Consider the following 20,257-nt stretch of genomic DNA (forward strand, 5'->3'; position numbering starts at 1 on the left):
TGTGTTTGACTCCTTTCAGGAAACGTGAAACGTCTGGGTGTGTGGCAATGCTGCTGCCTTCACTCCTGGGACTGTAGCAGGATAGCGCTGCCACCTGAACCTTGATGGAATTGAGGGACAGACCCTTCTGGAGTCCATCTTGCAGGAAATCCAAAATGACAGGGATTTTAGCGGCATGTGGATTGGTGCTGTGAGTGTCGCACCAGGCTTCAAACACTCTCCAGATCCTTATATATGTTAGTGATGTGGAGAACTTGCGTGCTCGGAGGAGTGAATCTATCACCGGCCCCGAATATCCCCTCTTCTTCAGTCTAGCCCTCTCAATGGCCAGACCGTAAGAGAGAATTGAGCTAGATCCTCGTGGAGGATGGGACCTTGCTGCAGCAGGTCCCTGTGTGGAGGCAGGGGTAGTGGATTCCCTGCCAGCAGTCTTCTCATGTCTGCGTACCAGGGTCTTCTTGGCCAGTCTGGGGCCACTAGAAGAACTAGGCCTCTGTGCCGCTGAATCTTGTGTATAATGGCGCCCAGCAGGAGCCATGGAGGAAAAGCATATAGCAGAATCCCCTGAGTCCACGGCTGTACTAGAGCGTCGATCCCGTGGGAGAGGGGATCTCGCCTGCGACTGAAGTATCTGGGTACTTGAGCATTGGACCTGTCCGCTAGAAGGTCCATGCCCGGAGTCCCCCATTGATCCACAATCATCTGTAAAGCTGTGGTCGACAGCTGCCATTCCCCCGGGTTTAGGCTTTCTCTGCTGAGGAAGTCTGCCGTGGTGTTGTCCTTCCCAGCGATGTGGACGGCGGAGATGTCCTGGAGATTCGCCTCCGCCCAAGCATTCAGGGGGGTTATTTCTAAGGATACCTGTCTGCTTCTGGTTCCGCCCTGTCGGTTGATATATGCCACCGTGGTGGCGTTGTCTGACATCACTCTGATCGCCCTGTTTCGAAGTCTGTGGGCAAATCGCAGGCAGGCTAGCCTGACTGCCCGTGCCTCTAGTCGGTTGATGTTCCACCCCGACTCTTCTTTGTTCCACCGCCCTTGGGCGGTTAGTTCTTCGCAGTGTGCTCCCCATCCGTTCAGGCTGGCATCTGTAGTGAGCAGGGTCCAGGTTGGGGAGGACATTTTTGACACCCCCCCCCCCCCCCGCTCGTGTGGCCGGACTGCAACCACCACCGTAGCTGATTCCGCACTCTGGCTGGTAGAGATAGGTGTATGGTGTAGTTCTGTGATCGTGGGCTCCACCGAGATAGGAGGGCGCGTTGTAATGGTCTCATATGAGCCCGCGTCCATGGTACCACCTCCAGAGTGGATGCCATGAGGCCGAGGACCTGTAGGTAATCCCAAGCCATGGGCCGGGTGGCGCTTAGCAGGGCCTGCAGACGATTCCGGAGTTTTGATCTCCTCTTGGAGGTCAGGCTGACCTTGTCTTCCTGGGTGTCGAATCGGACTTATAGGTATTCCAGCGACTGGGAAGGCTGTAGGGAACTCTTGTTTGTGTTGACTACCCATCCTAGGCTTTCCAGAAGAGATATAACTTTGTTGGTTGCCTGGTGGCTCTCCTCCGGTGATTTTGCCCTGATCAGCCAATCGTCCAGGTAGGGATGGACGAGAATTCCTTCCTTCCTGAGTGACACTGCCACTACTACTATGACCTTGGTCAAGGTCCGCGGCGCGGTGGCTAACCCAAAGGGTAAAACTCGGAACTGGAAGTGTTGGCTCAAGACTTTGAAGCGTCAGTAGCGCTGGTGATCCCGATGGATTGGGATATGCAAATAGGCTTCTGACAGGTCCAGGGATGTGAGAAACTCCCCTGGCTGTATTGCAGTTTTGACTGACCGCAGAGTTTCCATGCGAAAGCTGGGGATCCGTAGGTGTCGGTTGACGGACTTGAGGTCCAGGACGGGCCTGAAAGTGCCCTCTTTCTTGGGTACTATGAAATAAATGGAATAATGCCCAGAATTTATCTCGCATGCAGGCACTGGGATTATGGCTGTTAGGGACAGGAGCCTACGCAAGGTAACTTCCAGTGCCGCCCTCTTGAGGGGTGGACAAGGAGATTCCACAAACTTGTCCGGCGGGAGCCGAGGAAAGTCCAGGTAGTACCCGTCTCGGATAATGGCGAGGACCCACTGGTCCGAGGTGATCTCGACCCACCTGCGGTAGAAGAGGGTTAGCCTGCCCCCTATGGCTTCTACCCTCAGATGGGTCGGCTGATTCATATCAAATATCAAAATACATCATACATCGTTCTATGTAACCTGTTGTTTCTGTATGTAAACCGGAGTGAAGGCAACTCTGCTATACCTCGGTATATAAAAAATGCTAAATAAATAAATAAATAAATAAATAAATAAATAAATAGAATGATTACCCAGCCCGCAAAATCCTCCCTAAGAAAACGCGCTCTATCAACTGCGGGCCCGTCCCTCTGGAATTCCCTACCACCAGACCTCCGCCTTGAGCCGTGCCACACTACTTTTAAGGCGAAACTAAAGACTTGGCTCTTCCTGCAAGCTTTCCCAGAGAGCTAAGAACTAGAAGATATAACAACCCCTGCCCTTTGGTTCTAATGTACTGCCTTATTTATCCAAGATTATAAATTGCCTTATTTATATGTTTAAAGTTGAGACTAATTAGTTCCTGTTTTCTTATTACTTAGATCGAGTATTCTGATTTGTTCCATGTAAATGGCCATGTTAACTGTTCCTTGTAAACTGTTCCTTGTAAACTGTTCCATGTAAACTGCCACCCGGCAGTAATTATTACTGTTCTCTGTGAACCGGAGCGATATGTATTGTATACAGGAGCTCCGGTATATAAAAACCATAAATAAATAAATAAATAAATTGTGGGGTGCGGCCGGGACCCGAACCCGAGCTGGTTCTCCTCTTGTTGTGCTTAGTCCGAAAGGACTGGTTCCTGGCCTGAGAACGAGGTGCTTGATAGCGAGCCCTGTAAGGGTTGAAGCGCTGAGAGTTTCTACCTCTGGATGGCCTAGGAAAAGAACGCTGGCTCCTCCTTGACCTGTCTTCTGGTAGACGGGGTAATGGAGAGGCGCCCCATCTATTAGCCAGCTTCTCGAGATCGCTGCCGAACAGGAGGGATCCCTTAAAGGGCATTCTTGTGAGGCGTGTCTTGGAGGAAGAGTCAGTCGACCAATTACGTAGCCAGAGCTGTCTTCTGGCTGCCACTGAGGATGACACTCCCTTGGCTGCCGTACGGATGAGGTCGGAGGCTGTGTCAGTGAGGAACGAGAGAGCTGATTCCATTTCTTCTCCCGGGGGTTGTTCCTAGCTTGAGATAAACAGGAACGCGTCACCACGGTGCAGCAGGTCGCAATTCGTAGGGACATGGCTGCCACCTCAAAGGCTTGTTTCAGAATGGCGTCCATGCACCGGTCATGTGCATCCTTGAGGGGCGCTCCCCCCTCCACCGGAATGGTGGTGCGCTTCACAATTGCGCTAACTATGGCGTCTATCTTGGGGCACGCCAGCAGCTCCCTGGTCGCCGGGTCCAGGGGGTACATGCTGTACAAGGCCCGACCCCCTTTGAATGAGGCCTCCGGCGCATTCCATTCCAGATCAATTAGCTGCTGTGCTGCTTGTAGGAGGGGAAAATGTTGAGCCGTTTGGCGCAGGCCCTCTAACAGGGGGTTCATTCTAGGTTCCCCTGGGGTGTCCTGGCCCGGGATAGCCAGTTCAGACAGGCATTGAGAGACCAGGCCTGGGAGATCCTCTTTCAGAAAGAAGCGTCTCATGGTCCGATATGGTTCTATCCCCGAGGGAAGTTCTCCCTCCTCGGGGGGCTCGTCATCTTCCTCAGAGCAATCTGAATCCCCATAAGTGGGGCTTCCGGGTGGCGAGTGGCCGTGCCTAGGTCTTGAGGGTCCAGGGGCCGGGTCATCCGGTATATATGGACCCATTCGGGGATCAGACTGCATTTTGACAAAGGCGTGAATCCCCTTGAATAATTCCACCCAGGAGAGCGAAGCAGTATCTGGCCGTAGGGGCACCAGGTCTCTCGGATTCCCTGGCTGCTCACCGCGGCCTAAGTCCGGGGTGTTCCCTGAGGAACTGGCAAGTACGCTGGGCTGGGACCGGTCCTGGCCTGGAACTCCCAGGGCATCCTCACATTGGGCACATAGGGAGTCTGCATTCTCGCTCAGTGTGGCTCTGAGGTTGCATGCTGAGCAGAGGCTTAGAGCTCTTATGCCTGATTCTGGAGGTGCCGGCTCTGCGGACGCATGGGCTCTCTTATGCTCCATCTCGTCTGTTATCTCCACCCAGCTGTGCGTCTACTAATATGCACTTATCCACGTGCGCCTGTCCACTTGCGCCAATCAGCGGGCGCTTATCAACGTGCGCCTATGAACGTGCGCCTATCCACGGGCTCTTATCAACATGCACCTATGAACGGGCGCTTATCAACATGCGCCTATGAACGTGCGCCTATCAACGGGTGCTTATCAGCGTGCACCTATGGACGTGCATCTATCAACGTGCGCCCAACAGCGTGCGCCTATCAACGTGCGCCCAACAGCATGCGCTTCGCAACGTGCGCCCAACAGCGTGCGCTTCGCAACGTGCGCCTATCAACATGAGTCAAGGTGACTGCAATGTACGCCTCTATTGAATATGCGCCCAAGTCTTTTCGGGCGCCCAATCATATGCGCCCGTCGCCTATGCGCTCAGTCTGGCCTGATAGCTAGAGCAAGGCGACGAACCAGGGCAGATGGCGATGGCGAGCAGGCAGGCAAAATGGCGACCTCCTTGGCGGGCTGCCACGTAGGCAGACCCTGCTAATCCTCGCTTCCTTGGAGACCAGCAAGTAAAGATGAACGCCTTATTTATTTATTTATTTTATTTAGAGTTTTTCTATACCGGCATTCGTGGTTAAAAATCACATCATGCCGGTTTACACATAACAGGGGGTGTGAATACAGAAATGGAACATTAACACGTGCAAAGAGTTCGTAAAGTTACATTACAACAAGGTTCATATAACTGGGTAGAGAATTAGTGTAAGATAACTGAGCAGTTAGGATTAACTATTTACATTATATTGTGCAGTCTCTTATAAGATGTTGCTGTCATTCAATTGGGATCAGGGAAGGCTTGCTTAAATAGCCAAGTCTTAAGCCTTTTTCTGAAAGTAGCTAGGCATGGTTCTTGTCTCAGATCCGGGGGAATAGAATTCCATAGTGAAGGTCCGGCTGTGGAGAAGGCTCGGTCTCTGAAAGTTAAATGGTGAGTGGTTTTGGTTTGGGGAACGAGGAGTGATCCTCTGTAGGCTTCTCTGATGGGTCTAGTGGATGTGTGTCGTCTAAGTGGGATTTGTAGATCAAGCATAGCATGGTGATGGATAGCTTTATAGATGATAGTGATAGATTTGTGGATAATTCTAAAGTGTATTGGCAGCCAGTGTAAGTTCTTAAGAGTGGGAGAGATGTAATCTCTTCTCCTGGTGTTAGTCAGAATTCTTGCAGCAGAGTTCTGAAGCATCTGAAGGGGTTTAATGGATGCAGAAGGGAGACCAAGTAAGATAGAATTACAATAGTCTATCTTAGAAAAGATAACTGCTTGGAGGACCGTTCTGAAGTCTCGCACGTGAAGGAGGGGTTTGATTCTTTTCAGAACCTGTAGTTTATAGAAGCCGTCTTTTGTAGTTTGTTTGATGAAGGATTTTAAGTTAAGACGGTTGTCGATAATTATTCCTAAGTCCCTTGTTTGAATAGTAAGTGGGTTGGTTGGAGGACATGGAGAGGGGATACTATTTTCTGGTGAGATAAGAAGTTCCGTCTTAGCCATATTTAATATCAAATTTAGACTAGTGAGAAGGAGATTGATTTCTTGAAGGCAGATTTCCCAAAACTCAAGAATTTTGGTGATGGTTTCTTTGATGGGGATCAAAATCTGCACATCGTCGGCATATAGGAAGTGAGTTAGTTTCAAGTGGGTTAGCAGTTTGCAAAGCGGAAGAAGGTATATATTAAAGAGCGTAGGGGAAAGGGAGGAGCCCTGGGGAACTCCTAAAGATGAAGTATAGCGGGAGGATTCTTTATTATGGATTTTGACCTTATAGCCTCTATTGCTGAGGAATGTATTAAACCATGATAGTGCAGTTCCTGTAATTCCTATGTTTGCCAGTTGATTGAGGAGGATGGAGTGGTTAACGGTATCAAATGCGGCCGAAAGATCTAAGAGAATAAGTAGAAAGGATTGGCCCATGATGATATGGTCTGTCAGGGATATGAGTAGAGTTTCTGTGCTTAAAGCTTTGCGGAATCCATATTGGGAGGGGTACAGTATTTTGTGATCTTCAATGTAGTTGGAGAGTTGAGTGTTGACCAGCTTTTCCATGATCTTGGCAATAAATGGAAGATTGGAAATCGGGCGGAAGTTGTTGGGGTCTTTGGGGTCAAGATTAGGTTTCTTTAAGAGCGGTTTTAGAGAAGCTAGTTTAAGGTCATCTGGAATTGTCCCCGGGATAAAGAGCAGTTGATGATATCTGCCAGTGTTTTGGAAATTGTTTCCGGTATTAGAAGGAGGAGCTTTGTAGGTATTTGGTCGAAGGGGTGGGAGGAAGGTTTCATTTTCTTAAGTAACACAAGGATCTCAGAGGCTGTGATGGGTTCGAATGATTCAAAGGAGGTTCCTTTGTTTAGTATCTGCAGAGCATTAGTGAGAGAAGTGTTACTGGGGGTCAATTGCTTTAGGAGGATAGATATTTTGTCTTGGAAGAAAGTAGCCAATTCCTCAGCTTTGGATTGAGCTAGGTCTAAGGGAATATCTGGAGTGTTGATATGTGTCAGGTTAGATACGTAAGCGAAAAGAGCTTTTGCGTCAAATATAAGGTCATGGATCTTGCTAGCATAGTAATCCCTTTTAGATCATAGGGTGGAGTTCCTGTATTGATGGAGAGCTAGTTTGTAGGCAGCTAAGGTGCTGGGGCAGGGGGCCTTGCGCCATTTCCTTTCTTTCTGCCTTAGGCTCTGTTTGAGTTTACGAAGGTTGCTTGTGAACCACGGTTGTCTTTTTGTTGGGTTCGGGTTTAGTTTTTTTCAGCCTTACCTTGTCTTCGGCGCTTCCCGGCTGCGACCCGGGCGGTCTCCGGCTGCGGGGGGAGAGGGCGATTACCGTCACCGCCGCGCTCGAGGAAGTGCACCCGCTGCCTCTAGGCCGCGCCCGAACTCGTCTCGCTCAGGGGCCAAGTCCTCACCGGGACTGAGGCTGCCTCTATGCCGCGCCCGAACCCTTCTCACTCAAGGGCTAGGGTCCCTGCCGCGAGTCGGCCACCGGACCGAGGCTCTTACCTCCGAGGGACCACGGAAATCACCTCAGGAAACTCAACTGGGGGAGGGACCGAATGGTATCACCGCAGGAGTGCGGGGCTCGTCTTCAGGTAGGCTTCTTCTATGAATTTAGTCGTCAGAATTTGAAAAAACGCTCAGCGAGCGTGAGGTAGCTCCAAACTGCTTTGGAGACGGAAATTACTGAGTTGCTGCACTTCCTGTGGGGGTATATGTACCCGTGCTGACGTCAGATCCATCTCCAACTGCCAGCACGAGCACACTATACCCACTTGTTTTGAGTCCATCTGCTACACGCTAGGAAAGAAGCTATTTTAGCCAAAAGATCTTCATTCAAAAATTGGAAGAAAGATCCAACAGAAGAAAATAGGATAAAGCATAAACATTGGCAAGATAAATGTAAGACATTGATAAGACAGGCTAAGAGAGAATTTGAAAAGAAGTTGTCTATAGAGGCAAAAACTCACAGTAAAAACTTTTAAAAATATATCCGAAGCAGAAAGCCTGTGAGGAAGTCAGTTGGACCGTTAGATGATCGAGGGGTTAAAGGAGCACTTAGAGAAGAAAAGGCCATCGCGGAAAGATTAAATGATTTCTTTGCTTCGGTGTTTACTGAAGAGGATGTTGGGGAGGTACCCGTAATGGAGAAGGTTTTCATGGGTAATGATTCAGATGGACTGAATCAAATCACGGTGAACCTAGAAGATGTGGTAGGCCTGACTGACAAACTGAAGAGTAGTAAATCACCTGGACCGAATGGTATACACCCCAGAGTTCTGAAGGAACTAAAAATGAAATTTCAGACCTATTAGTAAAAATTTGTAACTTATCATTAAAATCATCCATTGTACCTGAAGACTGGAGAATAGCAAATGTAACCCCAATATTTAAAAAGGGCTCCAGGGGCGATCCGGGAAACTACAGACCGGTTAGCCTGACTTCAGTGCCAGGAAAAATAGTGGAAAGTGTTCTAAACATCAAAATCACAGAACATATAGAAAGACATGGTTTAATGGAACAAAGTCAGCATGGCTTTACCCAGGGCAAGTCTTGCCTCACAAATATGCTTCACTTTTTTGAAGGAGTTAATAAACATGTGGATAAAGGTGAACCGGTAGATATAGTATACTTGGATTTTCAGTAGGCGTTTGACAAAGTTCCTCATGAGAGGCTTCTAGGAAAAGTAAAAAGTCATGGGATAGATGGCGATTTCCTTTCGTGGATTACAAACTGGCTAAAAGACAGGAAACTGAGTAGGATTAAATGGGCAAATTTCTCAGTGGAAGGGAGTGGACAGTGGAGTGCCTCAGGGACCTGTATTGGGACCCTTACTTTTCAATATATTTATAAATGATCTGGAAAGAAATACGAGTGAGAATCAAATTTGCAGATGACACAAAATTGTTCAGAGTAGTTAAATCACAAGCAGATTGTGATAAATTGCAGGAAGACCTTGTGAGATTGGAAAATTGGGCATCCAAATGGCAGATGAAATTTAATGTGGATAAGTGCAAGGTGATGCATATAGGGAAAAATAACCCATGCTATAATTACACAATGTTGGGTTCCATATTAGGTGCTACAACCCAAGAAAGAGATCTAGGTGTCATAGTGGATAGCACATTGAAATCGTCGGTACAGTGTGCTGCAGCAGTCAAAAAAGCAAACAGAATGTTGGGACTTATTAGAAAGGGAATGGTGAATAAAACGGAAAATGTCATAATGCCTCTGTATCGCTCCATGGTGAGACCGCACCTTGAATACTGTGTACAATTCTGGTCGCCGCATCTCAAAAAAGATATAATTGCGATGGAGAAGGTACAGAGAAGGGCTACCAAAATGATAAGGGGAATGGAACAACTCCCCTATGAGGAAAGACTAAAGAGGTTAGGACTTTTCAGCTTGGAGAAGAGACGGCTGAGGGGGGGGGATATGATAGAGGTGTTTAAAATCATGAGAGGTCTAGAACGGGTAGATGTGAATCGGTTATTTACTCTTTCGGATAGTAGAAAGACTAGGGGGCACTCCATGAAGTTAGCATGGGGCACATTTAAAACTAATCAGAGAAAGTTCTTTTTTATTCAACGCACAATTAAACTCTGGAATTTGTTGCCAGAGGATGTGGTTAGTGCAGTTAGTATAGCTGTGTTTAAAAAAGGATTGGATAAGTTCTTGGAGAAGTCCATTACCTGCTATTACGTTCACTTAGAGCAGTGATGGCCAACCTTTTGAGCTCAGTGTGTCAAAATTCATAAAAAAGCCGAGCATAACGCGGGTGGTGTGTCACTTCTAGAAAAATCCATAATTGTGATATTTGTAGATCAAAATTATAACAAGTTATAATTTTAATACTTGTACTGTATTTATTAATAAAGCAAAAACAAATAATTCTTTACCTTGCCTGCTTAGTGACTTTTTTGTTGCTGAATTTCGTCAGCTAAATCTTCAATTACAACACTCTCTCCCCCTCCACCCCCCCTCCCACACAAACTCTTACTCCCCTGGATTTTCTCATACACACTCATGCTCTCACACTCACTGGCTCCCTCACATACACACAAACACACACACCCAGGCAGGCTCCCATTCATTTTCACACCACTCCCGCTCCATCCTCCAGGCAGGCACCAGTTCATTGTCACACACACAGACCCTCAGGCAGGCACCAATTCATTCTCACACACACAGACCCCCAGGCAGGCACCTATGCATTCACACACATACACCCCCAGGCAGAGTCCCATTCATTCACATGCACACACTAAAGGCAGACCCCCCTCTCTTTTGCCAGCAACCTCGGAACCTCTCTCATTCCTCTGCTGCCACTGTCACTGCTGCCACATGACTATTGGGGATGTTACTATTCTTGCACATTCCCAAAGATTACATGTGCCAATCACTAAAAATATATATATATTTTTTAACCTTTGCTGTCTGATCTTAGTTTTCTAATTGATTGGTCACAGGCTTTTTTTTTTCCACCTTCCCTTTCTTATTTTTTCCACCTTCCCTTTCTTATTTTTTTTTTTGCCAATTCCTTTTATATTGTCTTTTTTTCTGTTTCTTTTCTCTCCATCTTCTTCCCTCAAACACACAGTCAGGTTCTCATTCTCACATGCATTTCTCTCTCTCTCTCACACACACACACACACACACACACACACAGGCTCTCACTGGCACATGCTGTCTAACTCTCACACACACAGGCTCTCTCTCACTCCCACATGCTGTCTTGCTCAAGCACATGCAGTCTCTGCAAACATTCAGGTCCTCACTCTCACACACAATCTCTCAACTCATGTCATACACGCGCGCACACACACAGACCCTCAGCCTCTCTCTCACCTCTGGGCCTCCTCTTCGCGGGTCGCGCAGGATGGGCTCTGCAGCGGCCCTGCTACCGGGCTTCTTCCTCTTCTCGGGCCGCTGCGATTTGAGATTCGCGGCGGCCCGTAAGTGCAAGCGATGCTCCTCTTCTGCACGCACTGATGCTTCTCCTCCTTCCTGCCCACGCGGCTCCGGCAACGTTTACTTCCGGGGCCGCACAGGCAGGAAGGAGGAGGAGCATCAGCACGTTCAACACGATCTTTTTCTTTGGGCTGTGGTGAAGTGAGCCTCACCACGGCCCTGCCTGTCGCTGCGCCTCCCTGCGCCCGGGGGCATTGGGGGGGGGGGGGCTGGAGGGATACTAAAAAACTAAAAAACTAATTTTAAAGGGTTGGCGCAGCCGAAAAAAAAAAAAAAGGCTCGGCACAGCCAATAAAAAAAAAAAAAAATCGATAGTCCCGAAACGCTAGGCGTGTCAGCAAAAACGGCTCGGCATGTCACCTCTGACACGTGTGTCATAGGTTAGCCATCACTGACTTAGAGAATAGCCACTGCCATTAGCAATGGTAACATGGAATAGACTTAGTTTTGGGGTACTTGCCAGGTTCTTATGGCCTGGATTGGCCACTGTTGGAAACAGGATGCTGGGCTTGATGGACCCTTGGTCTGACCCAGTATGGCATTTTCTTATGTTCTTATGTTCTTAAGGCAGACCAGGCTAAATGCCTAGTCCTGTACAAGTTTAAAGGGGAAAATATGGGCACTCCTTCACATTGCTGTCTATGGAGAATCCCATTTACAGTAAGCAAACTTGCTTTACTAGTGTCTACACATGAGAAGAAAAACCCACTCAAATGAAAATTCTCTTCCCTTCCCCAGCCCAACCTCAACTCCCTCTCAACTCTTTTCTCCCCACTGCTGCCTCCCTTACACTCAAATTGTCTCTTTCCTTCCCCCAATTCAGTCTTCCCCCTTCCTTAACTCAATCTCCACTCCTTCTCATACCCAACCTATATTCCCTAACGCTGTCTCTTGTCCATCTCATCTTTAATTTGTCTTTCCCTTCTCAAACCAAACCATTCTTCATTTTCAACACAACCTCTCTCTTCTTTTCTTAATCCAGTCATTCCTCCCTGAGAATTTGGATGCAGAAAGCTGAAATACTCACACTGCATCCTGGAAACAATGTGCAGCTGTAAGGATCCACCAGGAATTAAGGATGGAACCTCCGCAAAAATGATGGTTCCGGACTTGGAGGCTGACGGCCCAGGGCCATTCCCCAGGAAGAGCATACTTGCTGTTGGTTATTTGGGACTGCTGAAAACTTTGGCTGCTATTCCCAGAAGACTGTCCATCATGTTCAACACGAAATCCACAGTCTGAAAGAGAAAGTCATTACATTTCAATGTACTCTTTCTTGAGTGTGAATTCTCCTCTCTCTCAGAGATTCCTTCCATTCTTAATCATTCAACATCTGAGTCAGATATGTTCCAGTATGCTCCATTCTTTCTCAACAGTTTGGGTAATCAGGGACAAAATGAGCCAGAACTTTTCATTCTAACTTCCCTATGAAAAGCAAGAACTACAAGTCCATAAATGCAGTTTGGGTAAAACCAGGAATGCCTCTTGACCTGAATTCATTGGGTAACTCAACCACAAAAGATATGACCTGGGTCCCAAGCACAGCTCTTGTGACTTTGTTATAATACAGTTTTAGATTTTGGCATCCCCACTGTTTTATCATGGTACAAATCTAGGTGGAAAATGTACACTCTCTTAGAGCTGACTTTTCCATAAATCACAACCTGATAGTCCTCCAAACATGAGGACAAAGGTGGAGGTCTCCTCTGAGCCTGAAAGAAAGGAGAAGGGGTGTCTACTGCCAGTGCCCTAAATATTTTCTGACCCACCAATCTGAATCTCTATGCCTTTAAGGTCCAACATGATGGAAAATAGGGGACTATAAAACAGATTTGAAACAGGAGCTACATGGGCCCCTGCCTAGCAATATCCCTACTCTCTTCTCAGAGTCTCTTTTTTCTCTCCCTAGCTGAGCAGTTTCTATGATCTCTTTATCTTGCTCCCCAATCAAATTTCTACCAGCAAATCCACAATTCAATCTTCCCTTCTTCTGCTACTTGGTCCTCTCTTCCCTCAAAGTTTATCCCTCTACTCTAACCTTCCCTCAATTTTCCCCTCCCTTTTTGTTGCTCCTTTCATTCCTCTCATTCTCTCTGTTGCTTCCCCCTCCACTTTTCTCATCTCTGTTTCTTTCACATGACAATCCCTTCCCTTCCTGACCATCTCCTCTTGTCCTTACCTCTTTGAGGTCGATATTGAAAAGACATTTATACAGATAACTGAAAAGTTACCCATCTAAATGGCTAACCAGCAATATTAAAAGTAGTATGTGGCTAAATTCTAGCCGCATAATGAGTTATGCGGCTATAATTTAGCTATAAATTTGGGGGGAGGGGGGGTTGGGGGCTGATGTGAGGCATTTTGGGGAGGAGCCCTATGGCTGTCCTAAAGTTAACTGCACAAACATATGCAGCTAACTTAAAGATAGCCGGATATATTCGGCGGTGCAATCGTGACACTGAATATGCCCTGCTAGTTAGCTGGATATGTTTATCTGGCTAACTAACTGACCCAACTCAGCGGCTGAATATTAGCCTTTTCCTTTTCATCCTGTATGAGTCCATATTTCCTTACCTGCTTAAGATCCCAGACCATCTGTCTTTTCTCACCTCTGGTCTCTCCCACTCACTCCCACCTGAGTTAGAGTCTATGCTTCCCCCATTTCAACCCTTTTTTGTTTCCTTCCAAATATTTATTTGCTTTTTTTTTACCAACATTTAATTCAAAATATCACATCGGTTTACATTGAAACAAATTGTCATCAAATACTATTGAGGACATAATACAGTAAAACAGTTCAAAAACATAACGTATGGTTGAATAGCAATAGGCCTCTCTCCCTATTCCCTGTCTCCTCTTGCAAATAGGACCCCTTGCTGTCCCTATTTCTGACCCTGCCAGAAAGAGTAGGCATTACACTGTGGGGGTGTGAGATGAAAGAGAGAAGCCTCTTGTGATCAGCCCTGCATTGCTCCCAAGGCTTTGTGCCATGGACAGCTGACAGTACTACTACTATAGTAAGCATATATATATAGCACTACAAGGTGTGCATAGCACTGTACAGACACATAAAGAAACATTGCTGTGTAAGGGAACCTTACTGGTAACATCATGTTTGCTATTTCTTTGAGAAGGGTGCTAAATAACCAGACATTATTTACAACAAAAACCTTGGTTTCAGTGAATTCATCTTACCTAGTCATGGAAATCTTATACTTCTCTCAGACATTCTCAGAAGACAAACCACACAGAGCTACATTAGTATCCTTTAGAAAAGGCTTACCAGGACACACCCAATGTATGTCCTTTGTCTGTTGACACAGGCCTAAATTGGGAACTAAATATTGCTGTGGATTGTCACTCAGGTAAGCTAAAACAGCAGGGATTAATTTAGGGGTACATTTTGATGGTGAAACAGTTAAACGCTTTCCAGGATCCTCAGCAAGAAGAAATGCAAACCAGATAGTCCAAGTCATTGAAGAGGAAAGTAGGAACTTTGGTATCAGTGTTATCATCCATCTGGGAACCAATGAGCTCAATAGAAATGGTACCCATGAAGTACAAGAAGATTTCCAAAATCTAAGAAAGATGATAAGACAAACTGCAAAGACTGTTGCCTTTTCAGAAGTATTACCTGTTCATGGAAAGGGAAAAGAGAAGCTATGCCATAGAGATAATTTCATTTTTGGGCTCAAAACCTGGTGTACAGAAAGTGGTTTTGGATACATTGGAAGCTGGGGTCATGTATGGATCATTAAAAGGCTACATGGTAAGGAAGCCTACATTTGTCTGTAGCAGGAAGGAGGAAGCTAAGTGAGAAATTCAGACCATATATTACCAGATATAAACTAAAGAATTGGGGTGGCAGGAGATGGCCAATGAAACTGACGTCTCCCCCCAAAAAATACAGGAAGTGGGAAGAGAAAATAACAATCAATCATCTCAAAAAAGTGGAAAAGTTGTCTAAGAAGTGCAACAAATCAAGGGGACAAAATTGGAAAGTTATGACTACAAATGTTTATAGCTTTGGCAATAAAATCCCAGACCTGCAGGCCCTAATGGTGGAGGCGGACTTGGGCATTGTTGCTGTTATGGAGACATGGTTCACAGATTCTCATGATTGGGATATGGCCATACAGGACTATAACTTGTTAAAGAAGGACAGAGAGGACATAAAAGGGAGATGAGTAGCTCTTTATGTAAAAAACAATATCCAAGCAACTAAACTACAAGGAAGATGGGGTAGAGAAGAAGCATTATGGACCATCCTAAAAAAAAGATGATGGTTCATCTCTTTTTACTGGCCTCTGACTCAATTCGAAGAGCTAGAGATCTAGTCGAAGACATCCAAAAGGTGGGAAAGAAAGGAGAAGTATTAATTGTTGGGGATTTTAATCTGCTGGACGTAGACTGGAGATATCTTTTTATGGAAACTACCAGAAGTAGAGATATAGTGGATGCACTGCAAGAAGATCTGTTCAAACAATTGGTAATGGAACCCAGAAAGGAGGGAGTTATACTTGACCTAGTGCTAACAGGAATAATGTCTCTAATGTCTGAGTGGGTGCCCGAAAGGTATAGTTTGATATCGCAAATAGGATTCAGAGAATTCACACTAAGACCCGCGTTTTGAATTTCAAAAATACAGACTGGAGTACCTGGAGGTAGAACTAGTAGACTGGGAGAAAATGGTAGAGGTGGAACAACAGTGGGCCAAACTAAAAGGAGCAATTACAAAAGTGACTAAACTATACATTAGAATAATAAACAAAAGCAAGAGAAATAAGAAAAAGATCTGGTTCTCAAAGGAGGTGGCAGATTAAATAAAAGCAAAATGAACAGCATTTGAAAAATTTAAAGGATCCCAAAAAAAAGAACATAGGGAAGAATATCTGGTGAAACTGAGGGAGACAAAGAAAGAAATCAAGAAAGCAAAAAGTCAGGTGGAAGAAAGGATTAACAAAAATTAAAGTGAGGTGACAAAACGTTTTTCAGATACATCAAAGAAAGGAGAAACGTCCAAAGTGCTATAGTGAAATTGAAAGGTGAAAATGATCAATATGAGGAGAGAGATGAAGAAATGGCTGAAATATTAAACAAATACTTCAGTTCGGTGTTCACTAAAGAAGACCCTGGAGAAGGGCCATTGCTAGTTGACAAGAATGTGGACTGAAGTGGAGTAGACGAAACTCTGTTTACAGAAGAGCATGATTGGGAAGAGCTAAGAGAACTGAACGTGGACAAGGCCATGGGGCCAGATGAGATACATCCCAGGATACCGAGGAAACTCAGGGATGTGTTGGGAGGTCCACTTAAGGACCTATTGATGGTATTTTGGGATGATTGTGGGTGGATCCATGGGCAGGTGGCAGATGACCACACCCCCGGGGGAAGATCCAGAGAGGGACCACCGGTTAGGCTCAGAGTTTGGAGACAGAAACACACTAGTTCTTTTATTAAACAATATATTGAACCACCAGAGGTGGCAGTAGTGAGCTGGAAGCACCCGGCTGGGCTGTAGTCCCTCAGATACTGGAACAGCAATGTCAGGATGGCTGAGCTGTAGAGAAACTAAATATAGTGAGTAGGCAGGGTATGCAGAATTCATGTACTGATCCTTGATGGTAACACTCACACAGTAGTCTCATAGAAGCAGCCCAGGAGCTGGAAAGTATAGGCCCTCGAGGTGCGAGTTCCTGGTTCCAGGAAAAGCTCTGAGAAAGATATGGCACCTCACTGATGTTGTAGGCAGCGACTTCCTGGTAGAAGGTTGTCCAGAGACAAATCAGAGAACAAGAGCCCTCGAGGAGCGAGTGCCGGTTCCTAACTGCAATCTGAAAAAGGTAGAGAGTGAGGCCCCCGAGGAGCGGGTAGCCCTGGTAAGTCCGAGGAGGCAGAGTAGCTTGGTAGTGAACCGTAGTCAACGCCTTGCTAACTCGAATAGGTAGTGAACTTAGAGACCTTATATATCCAGTAGGGATGTGAATCGTATTTTGACGATTTAAAATATCGTCCGATATATTTTAAATCGTCAAAAATCGTTAGGGCCACGATACAATACCAATTCCCCCGATTTATCGTTAAAAAATCGTAAATCGGGGGAAGGGGGAGGGCAGGAAAACCGGCACACTAAAACCCCCTAAAACCCACCCCGACCCTTTAAATTAAATCCCCCACCCTCCCGAACCCCCCCCCCCCAAATGCTTTAAATTACCTGGGGATCCAGCGGTGGTCCAGAACGGCGGCGGTCCGGAACGGCCCCCTCAATTGAATCCTTTTGTCTTCAGCCGGCGCCATTTTGCAAAATGGCCGCCGCAAAATGGCGGCGGCCATAGACAAAAATGATTCGACGCAGGAGGTCGTTCCGGACACCCGCTGGACTTTTGGCAAGTCTTGTGGGGGTCAGGAGGCCCCCCCAAGCTGGCCAAAAGTTTCTGGGAGTCCAGCGGGGTTCAGGAAGCGATTTCTTGCCGCGAATCGTTTTCCGTATGGAAAATGGCGCCGGCAGGAGATCGACTGCAGGAGGTCGTTCAGCGGGGGTTCCGGACCGCCGCTGAGCGACCTCCTGCAGTCGATCTCCTGCCGGCGCCAGTTTCCGTACGGAAAACGATTCGCGGCAAGAAATCGCTTCCTGAACCCCGCTGGACTCCCAGAAACTTTTGGCCAGCTTGGGGGGGCCTCCTGACCCCCACAACACTTGCCAAAAGTCCAGCGGGGGTCCGGAACGACCTCCTGCGTCGAATCGTTTTTGTCTATGGCCGCCGCCATTTTGCGGCGGCCATTTTGCAAAATGGCGCCGGCTGAAGACAAAAGGATTCAATTGAGGGGGCCGTTCCGGACCGCCGCCGTTCTGGACCACCGCTGGATCCCCAGGTAATTTAAAGCATTTGGGGGGGGTTCGGGAGGGTGGGGGATTTAATTTAAAGGGTCGGGGGTGGGTTTTAGGGGGTTGGCTCACGATTTTAACGATTTTTCACGATATTTTTAAAACCCAAACGGCAACAATACGATTCCCTCCCCCTCCCAGCCGAAATCGATCGTTAAGACGATCGAGGACACGATTCACATCTCTAATATCCAGTGCGGATGACGTCACCTCAGGGGGACGCCGCTGAGGTTCACACCACTGCTGGTACTTTAGTCGGGGCCGCACGTGCGCCCCTAGGCTTCCTGGGAACATGGCGGAGTGCAGCGTCGAGCCGGTCTGGGGACGCCGGGGAGGGTCGGCCGAATGACGCCACGGCAGCCAAAGTTTGCATTGGGTGGAGAGGGAGTCGCCAAAGAGGTAGGAGGGTGGAGGGCAGATGTTGGGCAGCGACAGTCGCAATACCTATTCAATACATCTCTGGAAATGGGAGTGGTGCCACAAGACTGGAGAAGAGTGGTGGTGGTCCCACTTCACAATAATGGGAGCAGAGAGGAGGCTGGAAATTACAGACCAATTAGCCTCACCTCTATGGTGGGAAAATTAATGGAGACTTTGCTGAAGGAAAGGATAGTGAACTATCTACAATAAGGAGGATTGCTGGACTCCAGGCAGCATCGACTCACCAGGGAAAGGTCCTGTCAGACAAATCTGATTTTTATTGCTTGGGTAACTAAAGAATTTGTTGTGCCGCAGGCGGCCGCAATCCCCCACCTAATTCTCGACATCGGGGCCGCCGCAGCAATGCGAGGAGGGCACAAGAATCCGATTCTGCTCAACCCCGCTCCTCGACGCCGGTCCTCGCGGTGGCTGCCGGCGAGGGAGGCACCCCAGGCCTCCCCTTGCGGCATCTGGCCGCTCTGCTTCGTTCCTGGGAACCAAGATGGCCGCCTTCCCTTAGGCGCGAGGTCACGCCTACTCAGGATTTAAAGGGGCCTCGTGACTTCACCTGTGCCTAATAAGAACATGCCATACTGGGTCAGACCAAGGGTCCATCAAGCCCAGCATCCTGTTTCCAACAGTGGCCACCTGGCAAGTACCCAAAAACTAAGGGGTAGATTTTCAGACGAGCGCGAACAGCCTACTTTTGTTTGCGCTCCAGGCGCAAACAAAAGTACGCTGGATTTTAGTAGATACGCGCGTAGTCGCGCGTATCGGCTAAAATCCTGGATCGGCGCGCGCAAGGCTATCGATTTCGTATAGCCTGCGCGCGCCGAGCCGCGCAGCCTACCCCCGTTCCCTCCTAGGCCGCTCCGAAATCGGAGCGGCCTAGGAGGGAACTTTCCTTTGCCCTCCCCTCACCTTCCCCTCTCTTCCCCTACCTAACCCACCCGCCCAGCCCTGTCTAAACCCCCATCCTACCTTTGTCGGGGGATTTACGCCTCCCAGAGGGAGGCGTAAATCCCCGCGCGCCAGCGGGCCTCCTGCGCGCCGGGCCGCGACCTGGGGGCGGGTACGGAGGGCGTGGCCACGCCCCCGGGCCGTAGCCACGCCCCCGTACCCGCCCCCAAAACGCTGCCGACACGCCCCCCGCAACGCCGCGCGCTCCGGCCCCGCCCCCCGACACGCCTCCCGACACGCCCACTCCGAAAACCCCGGGACTTACGCGAGTCCCGGGGTTCTGCGCGCGCCGGTGAGCCTATGTAAAATAGGCTCACCGGCGCGCAGGGCCCTGCTCGCGTAAATCCGCCCGGTTTTGGGCGGATTTACGCGAGCAGGGCTCTGAAAATCCGCCCCTAAGTGTATTCCATGTTACCGTTGCTAGTAATAGCAGTGGCTATTTTCTAAGTCAACTCAATTAATAGCAGGTAATGGACTTCTCCTCCAAGAACTTATCCAATCCTTTTTTCAACACATCTATACTAACTGAACTAAGCACATCCTCTGGCAACAAATTCCAGAGTTTAATTGTGCGTTGAGTAAAAAAGAACTTTCTCTGATTAGTTTTAAATGTGCCACATGCTACCTTCATGGAGTGCCCCCTAGTCTTTCTATTATCCGAAAGAGTAAATAACCAATTCACATCTACCCGTTCTAGACCTCTCATAATTTTAAACACCTCTATCATATCCCCCACTCAGCCGTCTCTTCTCCAAACTGAAAAGTCGTAACCTTTTTAGTCTTTCCTCATAGGGCAGCGGTTCCATTCCCCTTATTTTGATAGCCCTTCTCTGTACCTTCACCATCGCAATTATATCTTTTTTGAAATGCGGCAACCAGAATTGTACACAGTATTCAAAGTGCGGTCTCACCATGGAGCGATACAGAAGCATTATGACATTTTCCGTTTTATTCACCATTCCCTTTCTAATAATTCCCAACATTCGGTTTGCTTTTTTGACTGCCGCAGCACACTGAACCGACTATTTCAATGTGTTATCCACTATGACGCCTAGATCTCTTTCTTGGGTTGTAGCACCTAATATGGAACCTAAAATTGTGTAACTATAGCATGGGTTATTTTTCCCTATATGCATCACCTTGCATTTATCCACATTAAATTTCATCTGTCATTTCGATGCCCAATTTTCCAGTCTCACAAGGTCTTCCTGCAA

The 20,257-nt window shown here is 47.5% G+C and overlaps 1 protein-coding gene across 1 annotated transcript in view; it reads right to left on the reverse strand.

Annotated features, from left to right (window-relative positions):
* LOC115078661 (mucin-5AC-like) overlaps positions 1–20,257 on the reverse strand; it is a 272,470-nt gene that overhangs the window by 158,212 nt on the left and 94,001 nt on the right. Inside the window, exon 2 of the mRNA XM_029581615.1 lies at positions 11,805–12,015. Coding sequence (XP_029437475.1) covers positions 11,805–12,015 — 211 coding nt within the window. The remainder of the gene's footprint in view (positions 1–11,804; positions 12,016–20,257) is intronic.

Source organism: Rhinatrema bivittatum, chromosome 16, assembly GCF_901001135.1.
Source record: "Rhinatrema bivittatum chromosome 16, aRhiBiv1.1, whole genome shotgun sequence".
Lineage (NCBI taxonomy): Eukaryota > Metazoa > Chordata > Amphibia > Gymnophiona > Rhinatrematidae > Rhinatrema > Rhinatrema bivittatum.